The sequence below is a fragment of the Physella acuta genome, unplaced genomic scaffold (genome assembly GCF_028476545.2).
Source record: "Physella acuta isolate Inbredline_101_S28 unplaced genomic scaffold, ASM2847654v3 ptg000662l, whole genome shotgun sequence".
Lineage (NCBI taxonomy): Eukaryota > Metazoa > Mollusca > Gastropoda > Physidae > Physella > Physella acuta.
In genome coordinates, this window is record NW_026732181.1 from 56643 (window position 1) to 79339 (window position 22697).

Consider the following 22697-nt stretch of genomic DNA (forward strand, 5'->3'; position numbering starts at 1 on the left):
AAAATTGGTGGAGTTTAGCTGTTAAGGGCTCGATTTGTTTGTGAAGTGCTGTTGTTTCATGAAAAAAAATCATTCAGGCATTTAAAAGAGGTTATAATGGTAGTGGAGGTAGGATAAATGATTACTTTAATGCCAATAGTGGACACACGATTCATTTATCTGGAGCCAATATGTCAGGAGTCATTTTGTCGGGAGCCAATATGTCGTGAACCCATTAGTCGGGAGCCGATTTGTCGGGAGCCAATATGTCCGGAGCCTAAATGTCAGGAGCCCATTTGTTGGGAGCCTATATGTCGCGAGTCAATATGACAGGAGCTCATTTGACGGGAGCCAATATGTCCGGGACCTTTTGACGCGACTATTTTGACTGGGCGATTTTGTCGGGGTTCGATTTGACGGTGCCATTTTGACGGTGCCATTTTGTCCCGGGCCTGTTTGACGGTGCACCGTTTGCTGACGCAGTGCGCAATTTAAGTAATTAAAAATTGATTAAAAAACATGTCTATACCCCAAGTTTCCATTCCCAGTAGTGTTATATAAGTACTAGCTGCATACCCGTGCTCCGCCACGGTAAATCTTTTTTAAATGTACCAACTTGGGAACAGAACAAAAGAAAGAAAAACACAACAAAAATACAACCACAACACAACACAACCACAACACAACCACATCACAATCACAACACAATCACAACACAACCATAACATTAGAATCAACACCGAACAACACGCTTTCCTAGGCGCCCGCGCCCAAATAGAGCCTTTCCAATATAAAAAACAAACAAAAAACACAAACAAAACACAACCACAACACAACCACAATACAACCACAACACAACCACAACACAAACACAACACAACCACAACACAATCACAACACAACCACAACACAATCACAACACAATCACAACACAACCACAACACAACCACAACACAACCACAACACAACCACAACACAACCACAACATTAGAATCACCACCGAACAACACGCTTTCCTAGGCGCCACCGCCCAAAGAGAGCCTTTCCAGCATAAAAAACAAACAAAAACACAACACAAACACAAAAAAAACACAACCACAACACAACCACAACACAACGACAACACAACTACAACACAGCCACAGCCACAACACAACCACAACACAACCACAATACAACCAAAACCCAATCACAACACAGCCACAACCACAATACAACCACAACATTAGAATCACCACCGAAAAACACGCTTTTCCAGGCGTCCTCGCCCAGAGAGAGCCTTTCCAGCATTCTCTATATTATAATTCTAAAATTTCACCATCTGTTAACACCGAAAAACAAAAACAAAAAATAGTTATTGAGAGTGAGTTGAATATTAAAAACACGTTTTCCAAACGTCCGTCCACAGAGAGAGCATTTCCAGCATTCTCTAAAAGTCTAATTTCACCATCTGTTTTAATAACAAAAACAAAAAATTGTGATTTTGAGAAATCATAGACTAATTAGAAAATAAATATAAATAACCTTAAAATGTTTCTATTTTAATTATGAACCTTAACATATAGTAATCAATGCGGTATTAAATTTAAAAAAATAACTTCAATTATTGATGAGTTAATTTTTTTAAATTACCTCCCTTGCAAAAATTACAAAAAAAAAAAGTTGAATTAATTAGTTTTTTTCGAACTACTGTAATCAAAATGTTTCCACCTTTTCTGGGAATATAAACGAAAATGATATTTGACATTGATCCTTTTAATATGTTTCAGCAATGTGCGTGTATTTAATATTTTCTTTATGTTATGCAAAAGAGTTAAAAACAGTGGCAACTATAAAATAACTTTATGTCGTTATATAAACAAACCCTACTCTATTTTATAGAAGACGCTGCAATGCACTACTTTTATGGTGCCAACATCTATAGCGATGACAGAAGGACTGACATACTACTTGGCCGCTTATATTATAGATAATAATCAAGAAAGGTTAGGAGAGATCACTGCCGCTTTATTGCAAGCTTTTATTTAACTCACTTCCTCTGTCGTCAGTCTGTCTGTCTAGATCGAAACGCCGGAGCGAAAATTCGGACACTTCTAACTGACAGATACGGTTTGTAATTGGTACGTGGGACAATGCAGTATGACATTAAATTTGACTTAATTGGATGCCTAATTAATTTTTTATGAATTAATTAAAATTTGGACCGAATTAGTAGGCAGTTCTATCCGCGTCTTGACGGCCGTGTTGGGCGTCATGACGGTCGTGTTCTAGTCTAGTTCTTTACCACTAGACTACGCCATCCCATAATATTTTTCTGAAACTTTACAACCTGACAATGTTTTTAGTCATGTAACTATTGTATATAAAACATGTATAGTACTGAAAAAAAATTCATAAAAAAACGTTTTAATAACAAGCTTTTATGTAATAATGCACTAAAAAGTAGAAAATAAATTATACACTACTATTTAAATAACTATTTTAAAAAGCGTGGGGGGGGGGGGGTGCAGGAGTGGAGGGGAGGCGGGGCGGTGGGATAGTGTCGAATTCACAAATTATGAATTGTTAAGTAGAAAATAAAACAACTTGATAGCGGCGTATGCTACGTCGCGGGTCAGCTCGTTTGCTTTAAAACGCCATCAGTAGCTCGCGATATCTGAAAGACGATTATCTGCCCCGTGAAAGCAGCCGTCCGTGATCATAGTATACAGACGACATTAAGATCGTAATCTTGTTACCTCCCCTTAGTTTCAAATCGTTTAAAAACTTTATTATCTGATCCTAACCTTCACTAGATCAACCGGCTCTACTAGATCAACCAGGCATCTCTTCGGAGGGCACTAACCCCCCCCCCCCCCCCCCCCGAAGAAAGTCTACCGCCCCCTCCCCAAACGAAATGGAATTTATATAGAAAATATATACTTTTGACAGTGTCCCCCCCCCCCGAAAATTTCAAGTGCACTCCCGGAGAAAAAAGTCTGGAAGAAACACTGCACCAGGTTGTTAGGGTGATCGCGTCTAGCTAGTTATCTCCCCTTCTGCATTCTATAGAATGATATATTTTTATCCCCCCCCCCCCCCTTAGTTTCGGAACCGTTCATGACCAATTAAACATCTAATTAAATTTAAAACAAGTTAATAAAAAGTCTAGTGGCAATTTAAGCGCAATTTCCTTAATTATTTTTTTGTGACCGAACGAAAGGATATTTTTGAAAACTTTCTTCGGCAATATTGTTCTAAATTATGGCAGGGATCGATTGGTAAACGTTTCAAGTCGCTAAGTGGTCTGGTTGCCGAGATATGGGCCAAAAACTGCATTTTTTCGAGGTTTTTTGGCTTTTCCGGGAAATCCAGGAAGGAATTCCGGGAATTTGTTTAACACACAATCATCCTCGGAACTTGCTTAACATATTTGCTTTTGGAACTAGTCCTCGATATTGCTTCGTTGAGGAGGAGATACGACTTAAAGCTGCGGACACACATCCATCCAGAACGAATTAATAATCGCAATTGTCAGTATGGAAATTGCGCTAAAAATAGAAAATAGACTTGTATTGTCATCGAAGTGGAACATTTCGGAACATATCTGGAAAGTTTGAACAAAATCGCTGCATTAGAAGTAGGTCAAAATTGAGTTACAAAAGTTGCCACAAACCCACAAACAAGAAGCAAACAGTCAGACGTTGCGAACTAAATAAAATCTTGTAAAAGGAGCGTGTTTTTGTGTCCAGCGTAACATGTGTACATATAAGTAGGTCAAATCCTTCATACATGTCACAAGTGTAAACGAAGTGCAAGGGAAACTACTCTTACTACTTTTCTTAAAATCCATAAAACTCGAAATCTGTGAGTTGAATATCACGATATTAGAATCAAGATCTAGAATCTAGATATTCGATCTAGATCTAGACTCCTAGACTCCTAGATCTAGATCTAAATTCTACTATAAGGTTCTAGATCTAGAAAATCTATTTCTAGATCTGGAAACGATTATTATTTGTCCCTTATACTTATAGAGATGTCTAGGGTTACTACTTAAATTTGGCAATCAATCCTTTTTTTAGTGATTAACTTTTAGTATTTAACTTTTTAGTTCTAGATCTAGATCTAGATTTAGTTTTAGTACTTACTACTAACTACTAGATTCTAGATCTAGCTAGAGTAGAGATAGATCTATTTCTATTAGCCTCTTAGGCCCTAGTACTTAGTACTTACTACTTATTTAGTTTGGTAATCTATCGTTTTGGGTACGTAAAATCGCCCGCGGCTATTAATGTACGAAAACGTTACCTCATTGTCAATGTGATCTGTTTGTGTCAAATATTATAGATAAATGAATAATAAACCTAAATCAATGGCTAAATATACCGATATATAGGCCAGAAATTAACTTTATTCAGCAGTGTCTGAGAGCAAGAGAGCAACTCTACTCTACTAAGTAAACTAAGGGTAATCTATCGTTTTGGGTACGTAAAATCGCCCGCGACTAGTAATGTGAAAAACAGGTGACTCCTTAAATTTTAATAATTATTTCACATTTTGAGGAGGATTTATGTTTTTTAAAATATAAAAATGTTTCCTTGTTTCATTTATGTACCCGTTTTTAAACAATTGAATTAAAACTTTTCCGTAATAAATGAAGACTAGCGATGTTTCCAACAGATGCAACCATGCTCATTTACTATAGCAGCCATCTTGTTTAAGTTTTATTTTTATAAGCTTATAGCGCAGATTCAGGGGGAAGCCACTCTAACTTACAGATGGCGGCTTTTTATATAGCAAATCCTGCTTGCAAACACTGCTGTTTAAAGTTAATTTCTTGCCTATATTGATATATTTAGCCATTGATTTAGGTTTATTATTCATTTATCTATAATATTTGACACAAATATATCACAATATACTTCTATTAAAACCTTGACAATGAGGTAACTTTTTCGTACATTACTAGTCTTAACTTATAGACAAGAACTCTTTGCTCTTTATACTATGCTATGTATTTATACTATAAATATAAAACCTCAACCCCTGACAACCAAACGGTATAGATAGTTTTGTCAGAAAAATACAGCTAAAAGAGTCATTGATCCTATTGCACAGCTATAAAATAATAAATTGCGTCCATTTACCAGCTATAAATAGTATTAAATTTGAGCCCATTGTGCACTTGAGGGAAAAAAGTTTTTCTGAGCAGTCACTTCATAAATTATGTGCTGTGTAATTAATATTAAAATGGTTATAAAATCCTGACTGTTTGGTATCTTTTTGGATAGTTTTTATAACTTTTTAAAGTAAAAATATGAATTATTACTTAAGATTGCAGTTTTTGTGTTTATTACTTATTTTTGACAGGCAAATAAATGCTCATTATTGGATTTATGAAATGGAAACAGCCTCACTAGCACCTTCTCTAAAAAATATAGCTCCTCAACAGGAGTATTTGTTACAGGTAATTTTAATACTTTGTGCCTACTTTTATTGATTGACACAAAGCCTACAACCGAAAGGCCAGAAAATTTTATAGGGAGACACATAAGTATTTTGGCACAGCCATTTTGTCATTATTTTAAAAGAAAAATTAGAAACGGCTTAGCTAAACTGTTACTACTACTATCCATAAATGTTTTCTTGGTCATGATAATAATTTTTGAAACTGAGAAACATACATTTGTGATACATTAAAATTATTAAAGCTAAAACACTTCCTTCACAAAATCATATTTGCAAAAGTCATTGAAGCTTAAGAAAACATTCAGATGCTACTTATTAAATTATTACAGTATTTGCAAACATTATTGTGCTAGATCAGTGGTTCTTAACATTATGGAGGTACTGAACTCCCACCAGCTTCATAATGTCACCGGACCCCTCTTACTAGGTATATATTGTACTGGTGCACAAAATGAACCGTGCATCAACATCACTGTGTTAAAAGAACAAAACCATTACAGTATGATTTTCACGCAAATTAAAAAACATAACATGTTTACAGCAAATTATTGTGACTTCTTTTTTTGCCTTGCAGACACCAGTCAGGTCCATCTTGTATTCAGTGAGCGTTATGCTCTTGTATTTACCATCTGCATGCAGCTTAAGAAATGATTCTCTTAGTTTTGTTGGTCCTAACTTGAACTTCTCAACATGGCATTGCAAGTCAGTTAGGGTGCTTCTTCTTCTTCTTCTTCTTCTTCGTTCTTAATTATTAGTGTTGAAGGGGATCGAGATTTATCTGCCAGTGGGTTTGAACTCGAGACTTTGTTCGAATTTATCAACCATGAGCTTTTTGCCGACTCGACCACGCCTCCAACACAATTAAACGTTACATGTCAACTGGTTATGCGCCATTGAGGCCATTGACTCCGATTTCAGCCTGCTTTTCTTTTTGGATTTGCTTCCATAGCCTTTGTCCAACCAAGAACAAACTACAAGGCAGCAGTTGTTTAATTTTGGAGTGGTCTCTCCTAGAAGAGCGGCTGTCCCCAGCTAACGAGCCTCATCTGCCCGAGGGTTCGAACTCGAGACTTTTCGGTTTAGCAACCATGAGCTTTACCGACTCGACCACGCCGACCCCAGTTAGGGTGCTGACTCTCAAGTTCTGTTATACATGTGAATCCATTTTGAAACCACTTTCTTTGTTTGCCCGACAAGTATAAAGGGATTAAAATGTTAAGAAAGAAATCAAACTATGTACCGTCACAAAGGTCACAATTCAACTTCGCATTCATGTTATAGAAGTATAAAGTATATTCCTCACAGCTTGTATAAACTCAATTGACATGTGCCAGTCATGATGTTAAGGGTTCCACAATACCAATACTTTTTACCTCGACCAGGCTCACTCAATTACTTTTTTTAAGTAAAAACATTTAAAGTACCTTAAAATGTATGACACAATGTGATTGTATACATTTCCCCTATCCAAAAATCTTCAAACTTTAAGGGTTGGGTGTTGGACTGTTATTTGTTCTTGCAATTTTAATATTAACATTCATCACAAAACATTTGTTTATGTAAATAAGCTGAAATAAATTATTTTAATTCTAGATAGCCAAGAGCTGTCAATTTAACAGTTTGTAAACTTTTATATTTTGTATTTGCATTTATTAATGTTTTATCAAAATTTACTTCTTTAAAATCAGGGCAGTATTTTTGACAACCACAGAGATGTATTACTTCATAGATTAAGGGGACTTTGTGACAATGCTGAGAGCAATTTTGAACATTTCCATGATTATGAGGCTGTTTACATGTTGAGTAAGAACTAATGTTTATTTTTTCAAACTTTTAAGACAATAATGTTCAAATTTTTATTAACTTCTAGTTCAAATAGACAGAGGCATAGCCAAAGGAGGGCAGGTGGGGACGTTCATTTTAATCTTAGGTATTGAATTATACAAAGTCGAAGTTAAGAAAGTAAATATCTACAAAGCTTTAGGCATTGATTTAACTGTTTTCTACATCAATTGTGTGGCACCAAAAATACAAAAACAATACAGGATAGTGATAGGGAGAAACCAGCATTTTCCACCGGGAAGTGGGGGGGGGGGGGGGGGGGCTTATTCATCAGCATGAATAACTACAGTCTATATTTAAATGGGAAGGGTGGGGGGGGGGGTGTAAAATAGATAGTTTGCCCCGGGGCGCCAAAATGGGTTGCTACGCCTCTGCAAATAGAGATCACTATTTCTTGTTTTTCAACAGTGGTGTTTATTAAATTATCGAAATTACTGTTTTTAATTTTATTTCACTAGTTGTTTTAAAAAAGTTGTATGCTTTGGTTTGGCTACACATAGTTACACGTAATCAAATCAATGTAGGCATTTGTGTTTAAGTCTTATTCAAAAAAATATATTTATGTGGCCTTAAGAAACTTAAATTCTAACTTGTGCACAGTTCTAGTTTTTAGAGAAAATCATTATACCTGTGTTTACAATAAACAATCAATTTTCAGGAAATTCTACCACTACCCAACAGAATCAGTTTGTATTGTTTCGTGTGCGTCATGCACTTGATCATCCTGATGCTCCTGAGTAAGTTTTATTTGTGTTCCATTAATTAGACCAAGATTGAATATAATTATGATTAACAGTCTTTTATGTATGTTGTGGGTAGATTCTACCAGTATATTGGCATAAATATTTTACCTTTATTGGCATTGGTAGTTTTGACAATCACCATTAACTGACTATCACTCAATGCAGTAACTTTGTTCTTTGAAAAGACTCACAAAAAAAAGTGAAGAAAACGGGATGATCCTTGAATGTGGATTATGACAAATAATGTTAGCCTACACCTCACTTGGACAATTATTTTGGACTTTCCTTCATGCTCTTTTTTTTTTCGTTGTGTAACCAGGGTTTTTGGATGTAGATTATGTGAATTAATTTGTGACTAGTTTTGTATCTAATTTTTAATTCTGTTTTTACTTTCTCGTATACAAAGTATAGAGGAAGTATTGTAATTGTGCACAAAAATCACATGAAATTTTGACAGTTTTCATCATTCTACACCTCAGTACTTCATCTTATACGAAGTAAAGGGGACTAATTTTAATCAGGCAGAAATTCTAAATCCAGATTTATCAAAATTTTGGCGTTATACGCATTATTGAGTAGGAAAAACTGGGCTTTGCAATTCTGTCTGTGTGTGTGTCTGTGAACACAATAACTTGAGTACCGTTACAGCTAGGTTGATAAGATTTTCCTATATGTGTTATATCAAATTTGAAGATCTGTATCAACTTTTCAGCAATTTCTGATAACCGGAAGTAAAATTCATTCTACTTTCAATTACTTTCGAGTACTGTTTCAGATACATAAACAAAATTTCTCATAAGCAAAAGGTCTAATTATTTGCCTTCTGTAACTTAAATTTGAGTAATTTCATTTGACCGGATGTAGTAATTTACACTATTTCCGGTTTCTCATAAAACGAATATGAATTTATAAATAAAGTACTACATTCCGCACTATTTTACACAATTTGTTTGCTGTTCACTTATAGAGTCCTTGCAAACACATGACCTAAATCATGTGATATCTACAATTGCCGCCACTGCGGTGAACACCGTCAGAAAACAATCAGCTGTTCCACAGCACTGCACCCGCAGAACAGGAACAATACGTAAAAAAAATTTAAGGGAATTGAAGATTGTTATATTTGTGTTGACATAAAATGGAGGAATATTGACGATACTACCCCCACCCTTCTTTCCCCCAACCTCTACCCTACACCCCCCCCCCTGTGAAAGCAGCCTCCTCTTAGTTACCTCCCCTAAGGTAAATCATTTCAAAACTAAATTATCTGCCCCTAATAGTCATCACTAAACCTGGCTCTACGATTGTAAACATTTAGCGTGAACCATAGCTCACCAGACCATGTGGGGGTGGTAGGGTTATGCCTAGAGAGGAAGCGGCTAGGCCCGCTTACAGCTTGGTGTTTTCTAGGGTATCCAAGAAGAGAATCTAATATATAAAGCTCAGTTCTGTATGTAATGCATATGTTTGTCGTTGGAATTGTATGAATTTAAGTGTTAGAAAATTATCGTGCGCATTTGTCTAAATTTATGAGCTAAAAAATTACTATTGAAAGTGTTGGGAAATAATTTTCATTTTTCAAATTATAGTAATAATTGTCGGCATGTTCATTAAACACAAGTTTTAAAAAAATATCATCTTTTACAAAAATTCTAATTATGTCTTTATTTAGTCCTATAGCATTTACTTCCCTTTGATAAATTAGGAAAACACAATTACTTCCCTTTATAAAACCATTGCATTAGTGGAAAATTTTATTACTTTGTTTTGGTGTTGGGAAAAAAAATAATTACATAATTAGCGGGGATTGATCAAGTGCAAATGTTGTAGGTATTTTACGGATAAGCTTGGAGTATTAAAATTGTTCATTAAATTGAAACAGGTGCGTTCGTTTAAGTGAGTGCAAAAGACTGTGAATAAGTTGGGGTACGATAGTCGTTCATTAAGCTAAAACAGGTGATTCCGCCCCGGGCGTTTATGTTCGCGTTAGTGTTTTCTTTGTGTTTAGGTGGGTTTGCGTTAGTGGTTGCGTTTTGATTTGGTTCGTTTTTGTTCTTTCTTTTTTCGTTTTTGTTTGTGTTTTTTTGTTTGGGTTTGTATTTGTGTTTTTGGTTGGTTTTGCGTTTGGATTTGGTTTGTTTTCGTTTGCTTTTTCGTTGTTTTTTTGTGTTGGTATTGGTGTTTGTGGTTGGGTTTGTTGTTAGGTTTTTGTTTTCGTTTGCTTTTTTGTTTGTTTTTTCTTTGTGTTTATATTGGTGTTTGTGGTTGTGGTTGGGTTTGTTGTTAGGTTTTTGTTTTCGTTTGTATTTGTAATTGTGTTAGCGTTATGTTTGCGTTTTGTTGTTTTGGTTGGTTGTGGTTTGGGTGGGCAATGCCGGGTTTATGATGATTACTAAACACACAGGTAATGGTCTTTAACAGAAAGGTTTTTCACAGAAGCCAGAGCAGGGCCTGGCCGGGACGGCTAGTTATATATATAGATTAAATCTAAATCTAGCTAGTATTAATTCTATATTCTCTACTTAAGTACAAGCTTCAGTAGCAATAAATCTAGTAGATCTACACTACAGTAACAAACTTGAGACCACTTAACCCCTACAAAAAACCCCATAAAACTGCTAATGTACCTCATGTAATCATTCATGGACTGCTAATGTACCTCATGTAATCATTCATGGACGACCCCATGGTCTAATGCAAATTCTAAGAAATAAAGAAATAAAGCAATTAAAAGCTAAAAATTGCAATCCCAATGTAACGAGAGAATAATTTAGGCAACCAACATAGAATTTTTAAAAAGAAGACCAATGGTTGAAGAGTATCTCCTGGCCTTACTATGTCTATCAAGAACATTAACTGCCCAGATAGCATAATATCAACAAGTCAATAATAAACACATGCTAACAATTTTAAACTACATTTTATTTTATAGGTAAAACAGGAAAACATTGTAAAATTCTGACAGCTAGTTCACAGCCAAAGTTGCTGATTTATTCAAACACACTAACATGCAAATTATTAATACAAATATGTTAGCATTATTAGGCAACCCATGCAATAAGAAAAGCAGTAGCAAAAGATATATATACAGTGGCCAATAATGCATTAATAAAGTGCAAACCGCTACCCAATGGGGGAACTAACTACACATGACAGTGAGCTGTGGTCTTTTTTTTATTATTAAAGACGCTTGCCTTTACCATCCACAAATACCTATACTGCCTATTTCAAATAGTTTCATTACAAAAGTGTAACAACCACTGCTGTTCCTAGATCTTAGCCAATCTGGGTAGCATGTTGTGTAATTTATGACCCTCGTGGTCCAGCAGGGAAGTGATCAGACACATACTGATGCTTCCCCCTCAAAATTTCTTACCTACATGATGATACCTCTTTGTAGGTAAATGGATTACTGATCTTAGATCTCAGCCCAGCAGATGTTATGTAATTTATGACCACCATGGTCCACAGGGTGGAGACCAAAGAGAAATCAGTACCAGTGCCCTCACCTCCATGATAGCCAGACCCCACCTGTATCTAACCCACCATAAAACTTCATCTCCTTGTAGGTAACATGGACTGCTGCTCTTATATCTCAGCCAGCCAGAGATAGCATCTCTTATGTAATTGATTACCCTCGGGGCCCAGCTTTGAGGGGAAATCAGTACCACTGATCTGCTTCTAAACTTAACTAAACAGTCCAGTATCAGATACACATAGTAGGCAGGCCTAAGTAGTTTATTAAAGCCTTCAACAAAAATATCAACTACTTGTTAGTATAAACTTTTAAAATTTAATATAAGTACCAGATTGTAGATCTAAGTCTGTCATACAATCTATTTAATTTCATTTGCTAAATAAAATGATTAGAATCTAGAGCTTGATACTAGATTTTAGGGGCAATAACATTTTTTATTATAAGACTTTTTTTTTAAATTTATTATTGGTGTATTTTTAATCTAATATAGATCTAAATTTTGTAATTAAATTAAATAATTAGATTCTTGATTCTATGTCTACTTAACGGAGCCGGTCATTCTAAATCTAGATCTAAATTCATTTACAACATGATTAGATTTAGAGCTAAATTTTAGATCTAAATATTAAATATTCCAATTAAATTTTATTATTACTTTTGACTTTGGTCTATTGTCTATTGCTATTAGCATTTGTCAAGGCCGAGCATATTTATTTTATTAACAGATGTCTTTTGTTAATTAAAATGAAGTTTATTGTTTACTGTCCTGACCAAAAACAAAGTGTCGCTGCATCACTCACACCACTTCGATAATTATTGGCTAAAAATTGACAGCGTCTACTTCCTGTTGACTGCCGATCTCTATCACCTTGGTTTAAATTTTAATATAACCCTTGTCAGTTGAAATAAAGGAATTCCTTTAGATCTGCTACTTTCAGTATCGCAACCTTTTTGCAGCACAGATCGCCTTTTTGAATGTGGACCTGTACACCGCAATGGCGGATGTTTACACACTGAACCATCTGTGACGTTGTATGCAAGGACTCTATTGCGCAATTTTTTTTCTACGAGATTCTATTCTATTTTAAAAGTTTAAGTTATTAAAAATGGATAAAAAATCTTGTGTGTATCCCGAGTTACCATCCCCCATAGCGTTTTATAAGAATATTCGAGAAAGTTTAGGGGAGATCACTGCCGCTTTATTTTACATATATTAATTGAATCATAAAACATTTTTTATTCTAAGCCATATTAGATATCTTGGCCAAGCAGAAATGGGTGATCGTGGCCGTCCAACATTAGTTAGAGCTTGTCTTGATGTTGCTTGCTCAAGTAATGTAAGAGATTTTTTGCAAGAGATGGGTTTCAGGTGAGTGTCTATGACTATATCCTTGTGTTTCATTTACTTTAATTCTTGAACACTGTATTTTCATTTTTACCCCATAAAAGTAAACAGATAGATGTTTTAACTGGTGTATAGTCTACATAGTTATTGTGGTTAAATTGTTACTCTGAAGAATTTGAAAAAAGTGTTAGGTATGTAGGTTATTTCTTCCTGTAGTGTAAAATAAACAGCTTTTTATGTAGTTTTTCTGAAGAATGGGGTAGTTAAGGAGTATGATTAGTGGGTACATTTAGGCTGATGCATTATGTTTTATTAACAGTAGTTTTTTAATAAGTAAAACAGCTCCCATACATCATCTGGTAACTTATCAAGTGGCCCTGCATAATAAAAACACCTCATGATATTACGTTTAGCTTCCTTATTATAGTTTCTTGTTTTTTTCCTGATGATTCCTTTAGTTCACAATGTTTGTTTGTTTGTTTGAGGGTTTGTGACAAATCTTGTAACTAAATTTTAACCCACTTCTATTTTGTCCCAGATACATTATCTCCAACAACAATGCACAAATATCTAATTTTTAATCTAAACAGACATGAGATTAGTCATTAAATTATATAATGTTATATTATATAAGTTATATTTTACCAGTATAGGTAAGCAGAAACAAGGCAATTTCTTTTTCTTCACCCATATATTTATCAAGTGTTGTGTGTGTATTAAAATAAATTTCTAGCTTTCTAAAAGTAATAACCTTTTTTAAACTGCACTTGTATTTTGAGATACACACACACACACACACACACACACACACACACATATATATATATATATATGTTATATATATATATATATATATATATATATATAACAGTGCATAAAGAGGTCAGTATAACTTCTATTGAACTCCACATGTATTTTATTGAGGTATAAATTATGTATGTAACTGTGGATAAAGAAGTCAAATTTATTACCTGAATCTTCCCTTGGCAGGTATTTTGAATATATAGTAAAGTTGAGGAGGGGTGTTGAAAAAGTTAGAAAAATATTTTAATATTAGACTATGTTAGTCTGTGTGAGTTAATCACTATATTTTTTAACACTAAGTTTGGATGAGGATCAGTGTTAGTTGTTTGTGTTAGTTAGGCTAGGCTAATAAGTGTAGGTCATACCAGGTAAAGCTAGACTGATTTGAATTCAAGCTTAAATTGTTTTATTGTACTATATCATTTTATCCTTATGATGGTGTTTGTGGTTAGTGTTAAGATCATGAAAACATACTTTGAATGCTGTGTTAGCTTAAACTCTTCATTTATTTTATGAAATAATTATGTATTTAATAATTTGAGAGTTCAACTATTTACCATAATTATTCTATCTAAAAACTTTCTTGCATTTATTTTAGGATGGATCATGACTATGTGACAAAAGGTTATTTTTTTCACAAAGGTCGGATGAAAGTTACAGTGTACAAAGTTTACAGAGTAAGTGAATAAGTAAAAATTTTTTTTAGTTTGATGTAAAACACCTCATGCCCCTTTTTTACTTTCTCGTATATACGTAGTATAGAGAAAGTATTGTAATCGTGCAAAAAAAAAAAATCGAGATTTTTACAAATCTCGACGTTTTACACCTCACTGATACGGAAAAACATAATTTTGCAATCTTGTCCGTATGTCTGTGTGTCTGTGTGTCTGTCTGTCCGTGTGTAAACACGATAACTTGAGTACCGTTACAGCTAGGTTGATGAAATTTCATATATAAGTATTTTATCAAAATCGTAGATCCGTATCAACTTTTGAGCGATTTCCGATAACCGGAAGTGGTACTTTTCCTACTTTGAATTTTTCAAAAGCCTATAACTTGAGTACTATTTCAGATAGATAAATGAAATTTCACATGTAAGTAAAAGATCTAATTCTCTACCTTCTGTTAAATTTTGAGTAATTTCCGTTGACTGGAAGTAGTAATTTACGCTACTTCCGATTTCTCAAAAAACTAATGTAAATTTTAAAAGTACTAATAATATTGCGCACTATTATGCGCTTTTTTATTTGCGTTCACTTGGTGTGCAATTAATTTGTCTACGAGATTTTATTCTATTTTTAAAACTTTAAGTATTTAAAATGGATTAAAAATCATGTCTATAGCCCGAGTTTCCATCCCCTGTTATTTTATATAAGAATATTCGAGAAAGTTTAGGGGAGATCACTCCCGGTTTATTTATGAGATTCTATTCTATTTTTAAAAGTTTAAGTATTTAAAATGGATTAAAAATCATAACTATATCCCCAGTTACCATCCCCTGTTGTTTTATATAAGAATATTCGAGAAAGTTTAGGGGAGATCACTACCGGTTTATTAATATAATTCATACAAATTCTCTCCTGCAGAATTGTGCTTTGTATGTAAGCGTACTCCCTACCACCCCCACCCCTAATTGGTCTGGTGAACTGTGGTTCACGCTAAATGTTTACAATCGTAGAGCCGGTTTTAGTGACGGCTATTAGGGGCAGATAATGTAGTTTGAAACAATTTTAAATTTAGGGGAGGTAACTAATAGGAGTTTGCTTTCAAGGGGGGGTGAGGAGTTGGGGAAAAGGAGGGGGGGTATCGTTCAACATGTCCCTAGTGTAAAGACACAATAGTGCTTATTGCTAGGTCAGCGCCACAGGTGGATGCTATTCTTCTCTAATTATGATATATTAAAAAAATGAAAGTCCGTTGGGGTTTGCTACCATTTATCCAAGTGCCATAAAACTTTAGGGAGTTGATGAATACTCCCGAGGTTTCAGGGGGGATTTAATTTTGCACGGGCAGCCCCCTGCAGATTGCGATTTGGCGCCCTGGTCTTTCCCGTGAGCGCTATGACGACTACTTTCTGTCTAAACAGTGTGATAAACAATGGATAAGATGGAGTGTTGAATAAGCGTGTCTGCAAACAAAAATTTCAATATAAGCCCCCAAAGGCTCACACGAGCCACAGAGGGCCCTGTAATATGTTTTATTTTAATAATCAGAAATATTAACCAAGGTTAGTTAATTAACTGGGATGTTTCTTTTTGTCCATAAAAAAATCCAAACAGTTTCGTCACTTTGCAAATGCAATAAGCATCTATTTTTAGAAGATCCAGTAAAAAATTGAGATTAAGCAACTAATAATAGACCAATAGTAACGCTAACATATTGCATCGGTCACACTGATGTTTAAAACACGTCAAATAATTTTTTTTACGTGTTAAAGAAAATATCCTGTTCATTTGTGTCACTTTATCTGCATCATCGTTAACAGGATGCTATTTGGCACTGTGGGTTATCCTGTGAGCACTATGACACCTGTTTGTTTTAAGTAGCCAGGGGCCGTACGCGGCGCCTTTGTGGCAGTGTAATTTTGGGCTCCCGAGAGTACCCCTGTACATCCCTGCCATATTGGCGGTCACCGAAGTGTGTTCTACCTCATTATTTCGCTGAGTGATTAACGTACACTGAAGGTTTTCATGCAGTAGTGTAGGTAAACCCATGTCCCGATAATTATGATCCAAGCGCAGGCATTGTTTGCATTTAAATAACTCAGTTTTAGAAAACAAGATCACGTGTCTAAGAACATAGGATTGGTAACGCATTTATGAAACCCTTCTTATATATTTTGTCAGACTTTTTTCTATCCCGCGGCAATGCGCAGGGATGGGTACACTAATATTTTTTTTAAATGTAAGCTGAAATTAAGCATCAATATATGCTGGTTAAATATTACCTTACTACTTACTATAAAACTATTCTAAACCTATTTATCATACTCATGTCTACTTTGTATAGGGCCTAAAAAATGTCTTTTTTTGTATTTTAAGTATTTATTTTCTGCTTAGCAAAGTGGCATCTTGGTGTATGTTCTTCTTTTTTAGTGTGACTGTTCCTACTTTTGGTCGCCATGGGTAGGCATGTCTATGAAGCCTATGCTTGTTTTAAAGAGCTCTATTCACTATGGTTATGGTGGGCTACCATAACTGTTGAACATGTGCATCCGCCAGCACCCTAGTGTTGTGTGACCCAGAGCGCCCTGGCCTCACCCCTATAAATACTTGGTACCTACATACATTTTAAATAGCCCCACCTTTAGGTGCACAGTGGGATACTAAAATGATATACTATAACAAGGGGCTTCCTCTAGCATTAGAGTACAGAGGGACGTCCTGAGTTTCCCAGTGCTATCTGAGCACATGGTGTCCGTTGATTGAGTGACCAGTACAGGGGGTCAGTGACTTAATTCAACTGCATCAAGGGACTTGTTGGGACATGCCATGACTAAACCCAGTGGTTGCACCCGTCGTCCCTGCAATAAGCACTATTGTGTCTTTACACTAGGGACATGTTGGGCTACAACATGCCATGACTAAACCCAGTGGTTGCACCCGTCGTCCCTGCAATAAGCACTATTGTGTCTTTACACTAGGGACATGTTGGGCTACAACATGCCATGACTAAACCCAGTGGTTGCACCCGTCGTCCCTGCAGTATGTAACCTGTGGCTCCTCAATTGTGCTGGCTTTGTTTATATTTCAATAACTCAGTTTTTATAAAACAAGTTCACATGTCTAAAAATACATGATTGGTAATATGTTGGTGAAACTCTTAGTAAATGTCACTCTGTTGTGTACTAATAGATCACAGCTTTTCTTTTTTAACCTGCTTTTTTGTTTCTTTTACAAAAGACTACCATTAAAACTATTTGGTTTTAAAAGTACCACAAGATTAACATTTAGTGGAAAAAATGCCAGTAAATTAAAAAGAAAAATTCAATTATTTATCACAATTCAAACCTTTTGTCTGAAAAGTTTAGGAAATGTCCAACATTAATGATATGCTTGTGTGCTATATATAGTAATAAATGCTTACATATCAAGGGTTAAAGGTTCCAGGTTAAAGGGTCATACACTGTGATAATATGACAATGCAGATATTACATTAAAGCTGGTGATATTAACTTTCTAATATTAATATGCCTACTACTTCACCATTCTATTAATAGAAAAACAGGCAAATACTAACAATCTAACAATGTGCTACTTGATTTAGATCTAGTAAGTTAGTGGTAAGAGAGTGATTTATGTGGCATATTGCATCTTAATAATCTTATATAACAATTGGCTAAGTTTGTCTGTCTGTAAGGAACATGTCATAAATTAGCTATTAAAATAGATCAACAGGTTTGAATTAAGGTTACTCAAATGTTAGTTCCTTTTTGATGCCATGTTGTTTCCATGGATGGAATTGTATCCTTTGGAACTAACCTAGACAACTGAACATCTATTAAAACATAAATTGAGGAAAAAATATGTTATGGCTGAAATCCAAAGTGCGACACTTTTTTGGCAATAGTTTAAAGAACTTACAATTGTGTACATTGGCGTTACAAGAACTTTAAAATTGACAGCATATTTCATGCATTGGCCAGCCAATACCCAGACTGGCCGGGATGCATTTTCTATGTCAGATGCAGGGTGTGATGATGTGTTTCATGGTGAATAATATATTGTGTATGTATCAGTGTGTGATGTGAGTGTATATGGATAGGTTCGATTTATTTTTGTTGCATAGTATTCTTCAAATATGCTAGGTGAGTATAACACACATTCAAATGTGAAGCAACATTTGAAATGAAATCTATGTTCTTGGATAATATGAATACATTACAGCAAGGATAACAAAACAATGGCTGTAATCTCAGCAGAGATAATTACTGCCTTTTTATAGATGATGTTTAACCGGCTAAAACTGATGTTACAGAAGTCGACAGCATAGAAAAACTAAATGTCATAAAAGTTCACCTTGTTGTGACAAAATAATTAAAATATTTCTGTCATTTACTTAATTTAAAAATACCTAATTTTATGATCATAATGATATACAATTATGGAACAGAACAAAACTAAACACACCACAAACACAAACACAAAAGAAAACAAAAACACAACACAAACAATAGAAAACACAAACACAATGTGAACACAATTGCAAAAATAAATGCAAACACAAACTAAACAACAAACTCAAACATAATGCAAATGCAAAAAAGCGCAACCGAAAAAACAAACGCTAATGCAAACGCAAACTTAAACACAAACCTAAATGCATTGCATAAACCCAAACTCATGTGCAAACATAAATGCTTAGTGCTCACAGTCTAGCCCGGGGCTAACCCTAATCCATAGTACTCATAGGATAGCCCATCGTGCAAAATCAAACCCTGCCGGGGTGGCGGCAGACGCGCCTGATTCAATTTAGTGAGCAACTATAAAAACCCCAGCTTGTCCGCAAATCAAAAGATAGAATTAAACATAGAGGACATTTAGGAGCCCAGTGTATATTGCACTATATCAAACCATGCTAATTATATTATTCCAACAATAATGCCGCCTTGGACGTCAGCGGAAGTTGCATTCACATTTATTTTATTAGCATGATTTTAATTTTTTTTTATATCACTTCCCCTGGCGCAATTATTAAACATTTTAAGTAATTACTTTTTTTTTACCCTTCTGTTATTAAAATGCATTCATTTTATCTAGCAATCTAAGTGATAATATTATTTGACATTGATCCATTTAATCTGTTTTAGCAATGTAACATTGTCTTCACATTATGAGAAATAGTAAAAACTGTTACAGCCCCTGGTTGGATTTAGTAGTAAAATGTAGTGGCCCAACATGTTTCTTTTGTAGGGTTCTCTTTAAAAAACTAATATAGGCGCCAGTGCCCATGGCAAGCCATATGTGCTGCAGGTTACCTGGGCACCTGTGGATGCACCTGATTAAATTTACTCAACAATTATAGTAGCCCTCTCTTTAAAACACACGGAGGTGCCAGAGTGCCCGCTGGAGAGCCTAATTGCCCCTTAAAAAATATTTTTTCACAAAAACTTCCCTCGGAGTATTTTCAACAACTTCCCAAGTTTCATTGAGATCTGATGAATGTTGTAGTAATGCTTAAAGGACAAACTTGAGTAATGCATGAAGGACATACAATCAAACACACTTTCATTCATTTATATATATACATACACATATATATGTGTGTGTGTTGCTTTTTCTACTCTGCCATATAATTTATACATTATGTATGCCCTAGGGTGCAGTAAAAATGTAGAATGTTAAAAGGTATCAGTTGTGGCTATAATTGTAATGTCATTAAGTATCCGTAGTGGCAATGATGTGAGTTTTGCTGAATGAGGAATAATTTTAAACAACTTGCTACAGCTGGTCCAGCCTGGCAAGACTGATGTCCAAAACCTTGAAGCACTTGGTCAGTCCCACCTTGTAGAGTTGAGTGTAGTTGCACCATTGGGACAAGAACAGATTGGGGAAGATATGAAAAACTTTGCAGAGCAGCTGAAACCGTATCCTTCACTCTAATAGCTGTTTTGTAAAAATATTTTTTAAAAAATCATAATCTTGTACATTTAAATTCAGGATTAATTTATTAGTACTTGTTCTAAACCTTAACTAATGGCAGATTGGTAGTGTTGGAAAAATTTGACCACAGAAGAATACAGTAAAGTCACTATATAAACAAGCTTGACTTATTGTGAATTTTTAGTTTTATACTCTTGTATATTATTTTTCACTCTTGTTTTTGGATAAAGACAAATTGTATTAAAATTTACTGATATTGATACTGTTTTGAATGGTTTAGTTTGAAGGATTTTTATAATAGCATTGTCATGGGGTTACGATTATTTCAATTATTTTGTCTTGCAACAGTTATAAAGTATGTAGTTGTACAAATATATGTTTAAATCTTTCTTTTCTTCACAAAGCTGGTGTTCTTCTCTTAACATTTACTTGGAATTTTCTTGACTTGCTTGACTTAGTCCTTGTTGCTCCTTATGGAACATAGAGCCTCCATCATGTTGACTTCAGTTTTTCGAGAAAACTCCGCCTCTAGGTCTGTCTTGGGCTGCCTCTCTTCCGCTTTCCCTGGGGGTTCCACTCAAGCACCTTTTGGTGAGCTTTTTGCCATTTCCCCCTTCTTATTTGCACCGTCATAGGCTCCTACCTTGCTTTTCTCCATAATTTTATGTTTGGCACCGTCCTGCCACATCAATTTCAAAATCTGTTTATGGCACTTGTTCATGAAAGGCTGTATCTTCTCTATGCTTGCCTTGGAGACTCTCAATGTCTCTGCTCCATATGGCAAAACTGCCTTGACATTTGAGTTAAGTATCCTCCTTTTTGTTGAAGATGGAAGAATTTTTCCATATGGGTTGCAGAACTGTGAAAGGGCAGAAAGGCTCTATTAATTTTAGCACGTATGTCCTCCTCCGTACCTCCCGATTTGCTGATCTTGCTGCTAAGATAGACTAACTCTTCCACATCATTTACATGTCTTCCAACTATTGTTACTGGGGCCTCCTGGTTATTGTTGATTCTCATTACTTCTGTCTTTTCTTTGTTGATCTTGAGTCTTACGCGCTGAGAGATGGCTCCTAATGCATCAACTTTTTCTTGCATATCTTGTAGCCGGTGCAAGAGTAAGGCAAGATCATCTGCAAACTCTAGATCCTCTAATTTCCCTGTGCCAACTGCATACCTTTTCCAAAACTGGCATAAGTCGTGCGCGTCACCCAATGGAGAACCACCAAGAAGAGAAGGGGCACAACAGACATCCTTGTCTAACACCTGTGTCGACCTGGAACTCTTTAGACAGTTTCCCAGCATGGCTAACTTGGCATGAAAATCCATTGTAAAGTTGCTGGATTATTTCCACTAACTTAGCGGGTACAGACCAGATAGCCACTCTTAGAATTATTGTAGAACAGACGATAGAATGGAAAGCCCCACTTTACATCTGCTTTGTTGACTTTGAGAAGGCCTTTGATAATGTCAATAGGCAAACAATATGGAATCTGTTGACGCACTATGGTGTACCCACTGGAAATTTCTGTTATGTATCAATTATAAAACTATTGGTTGGTATGGACAAAATGATAGCATGTCCAGACATTTCGAATAGATGAATGAATACAACATTGATCTTACAGAATATAAACCTAATAATCCATTTAAAATATGCTTACATGTCTAGTTTTCAACTTTAATCTCTTTTGTAAAAAAAAAAGTACCATAATGAGCAGTCTATTATGCCCTACACAGCTTCTGCCTATTATCTCTCCAATGAACTGAATTATACCCAAAGTGTATCAAGCAACCAAGTGAACAAACACAACTCCAAGTCACCAGCCTAACCTGAGAGGCACCAACTGTAGGCAGGCTGACCCCAAAAATTATACACAGACAACATAATACAACCACTTCAAGTGACAGGCAACATTATAATACAAACACTTAAAACATGAGACATTTTTTTACAAAATTTTCTATAGCTGCAATCTTTATTGGCTTGCTAACAATCAGAACAGTGGCATCAGATCAGATACACTATCTACATACTAGCCCTAGACACAAAACTTTTTTTTTAAAGAGAAGCATTTATAATTACCAAACTATAAGTGTTTGAAAACACCTTCAGGTTAAAAAAATACATGCAAAATAAACAACTATTATCATTCATATTATGTAGGTTCCAGGACAAAGTTCCATGACAAAGTTGAAATGTTTAATAGGTAAGTTATTTACATTATTTAAGTAACATTATTGTCATGAGATCTAATTCTTATATTACTTATAACTAATTTGAAAATACCAACTAGTGTTTTATTTCATGTGTTTTAAACATTAGTGATTTGAATTACATTGCAACATTTATTGTATTCATCTGTAACACAATTATGTTTTTCAATAAAAGCTTTCAACACCTGTGTCAATGACAGTTTTATAACAGCAAAAATTAAATGTTTTGAAGAAAT

The 22697-nt window shown here is 35.0% G+C and overlaps 1 protein-coding gene across 3 annotated transcripts; it reads left to right on the forward strand.

Annotated features, from left to right (window-relative positions):
* On the forward strand, positions 1-22649 carry LOC131948851 (mediator of RNA polymerase II transcription subunit 18). 3 transcript variants are annotated; one of them, XM_059310545.1, is made up of 8 exons: positions 1-108; positions 5332-5428; positions 7119-7233; positions 7931-8009; positions 12740-12862; positions 14241-14319; positions 20089-20228; positions 20345-22649. In XM_059310545.1, exons 2-8 carry the CDS (start codon positions 5363-5365, stop codon positions 20385-20387), a joined length of 645 nt encoding a protein of 214 aa, XP_059166528.1. In that variant the 5' UTR covers positions 1-108; positions 5332-5362; the 3' UTR covers positions 20388-22649. The 3 variants fall into 3 exon arrangements, with proteins under 3 accessions (XP_059166528.1, XP_059166527.1, XP_059166526.1); XM_059310544.1 differs by lacking the exon at positions 1-108 and adding an exon at positions 3716-3825; XM_059310543.1 differs by lacking the exon at positions 1-108 and adding an exon at positions 4715-4789.
* Positions 22650-22697: the final 48 nt, after the last annotated feature.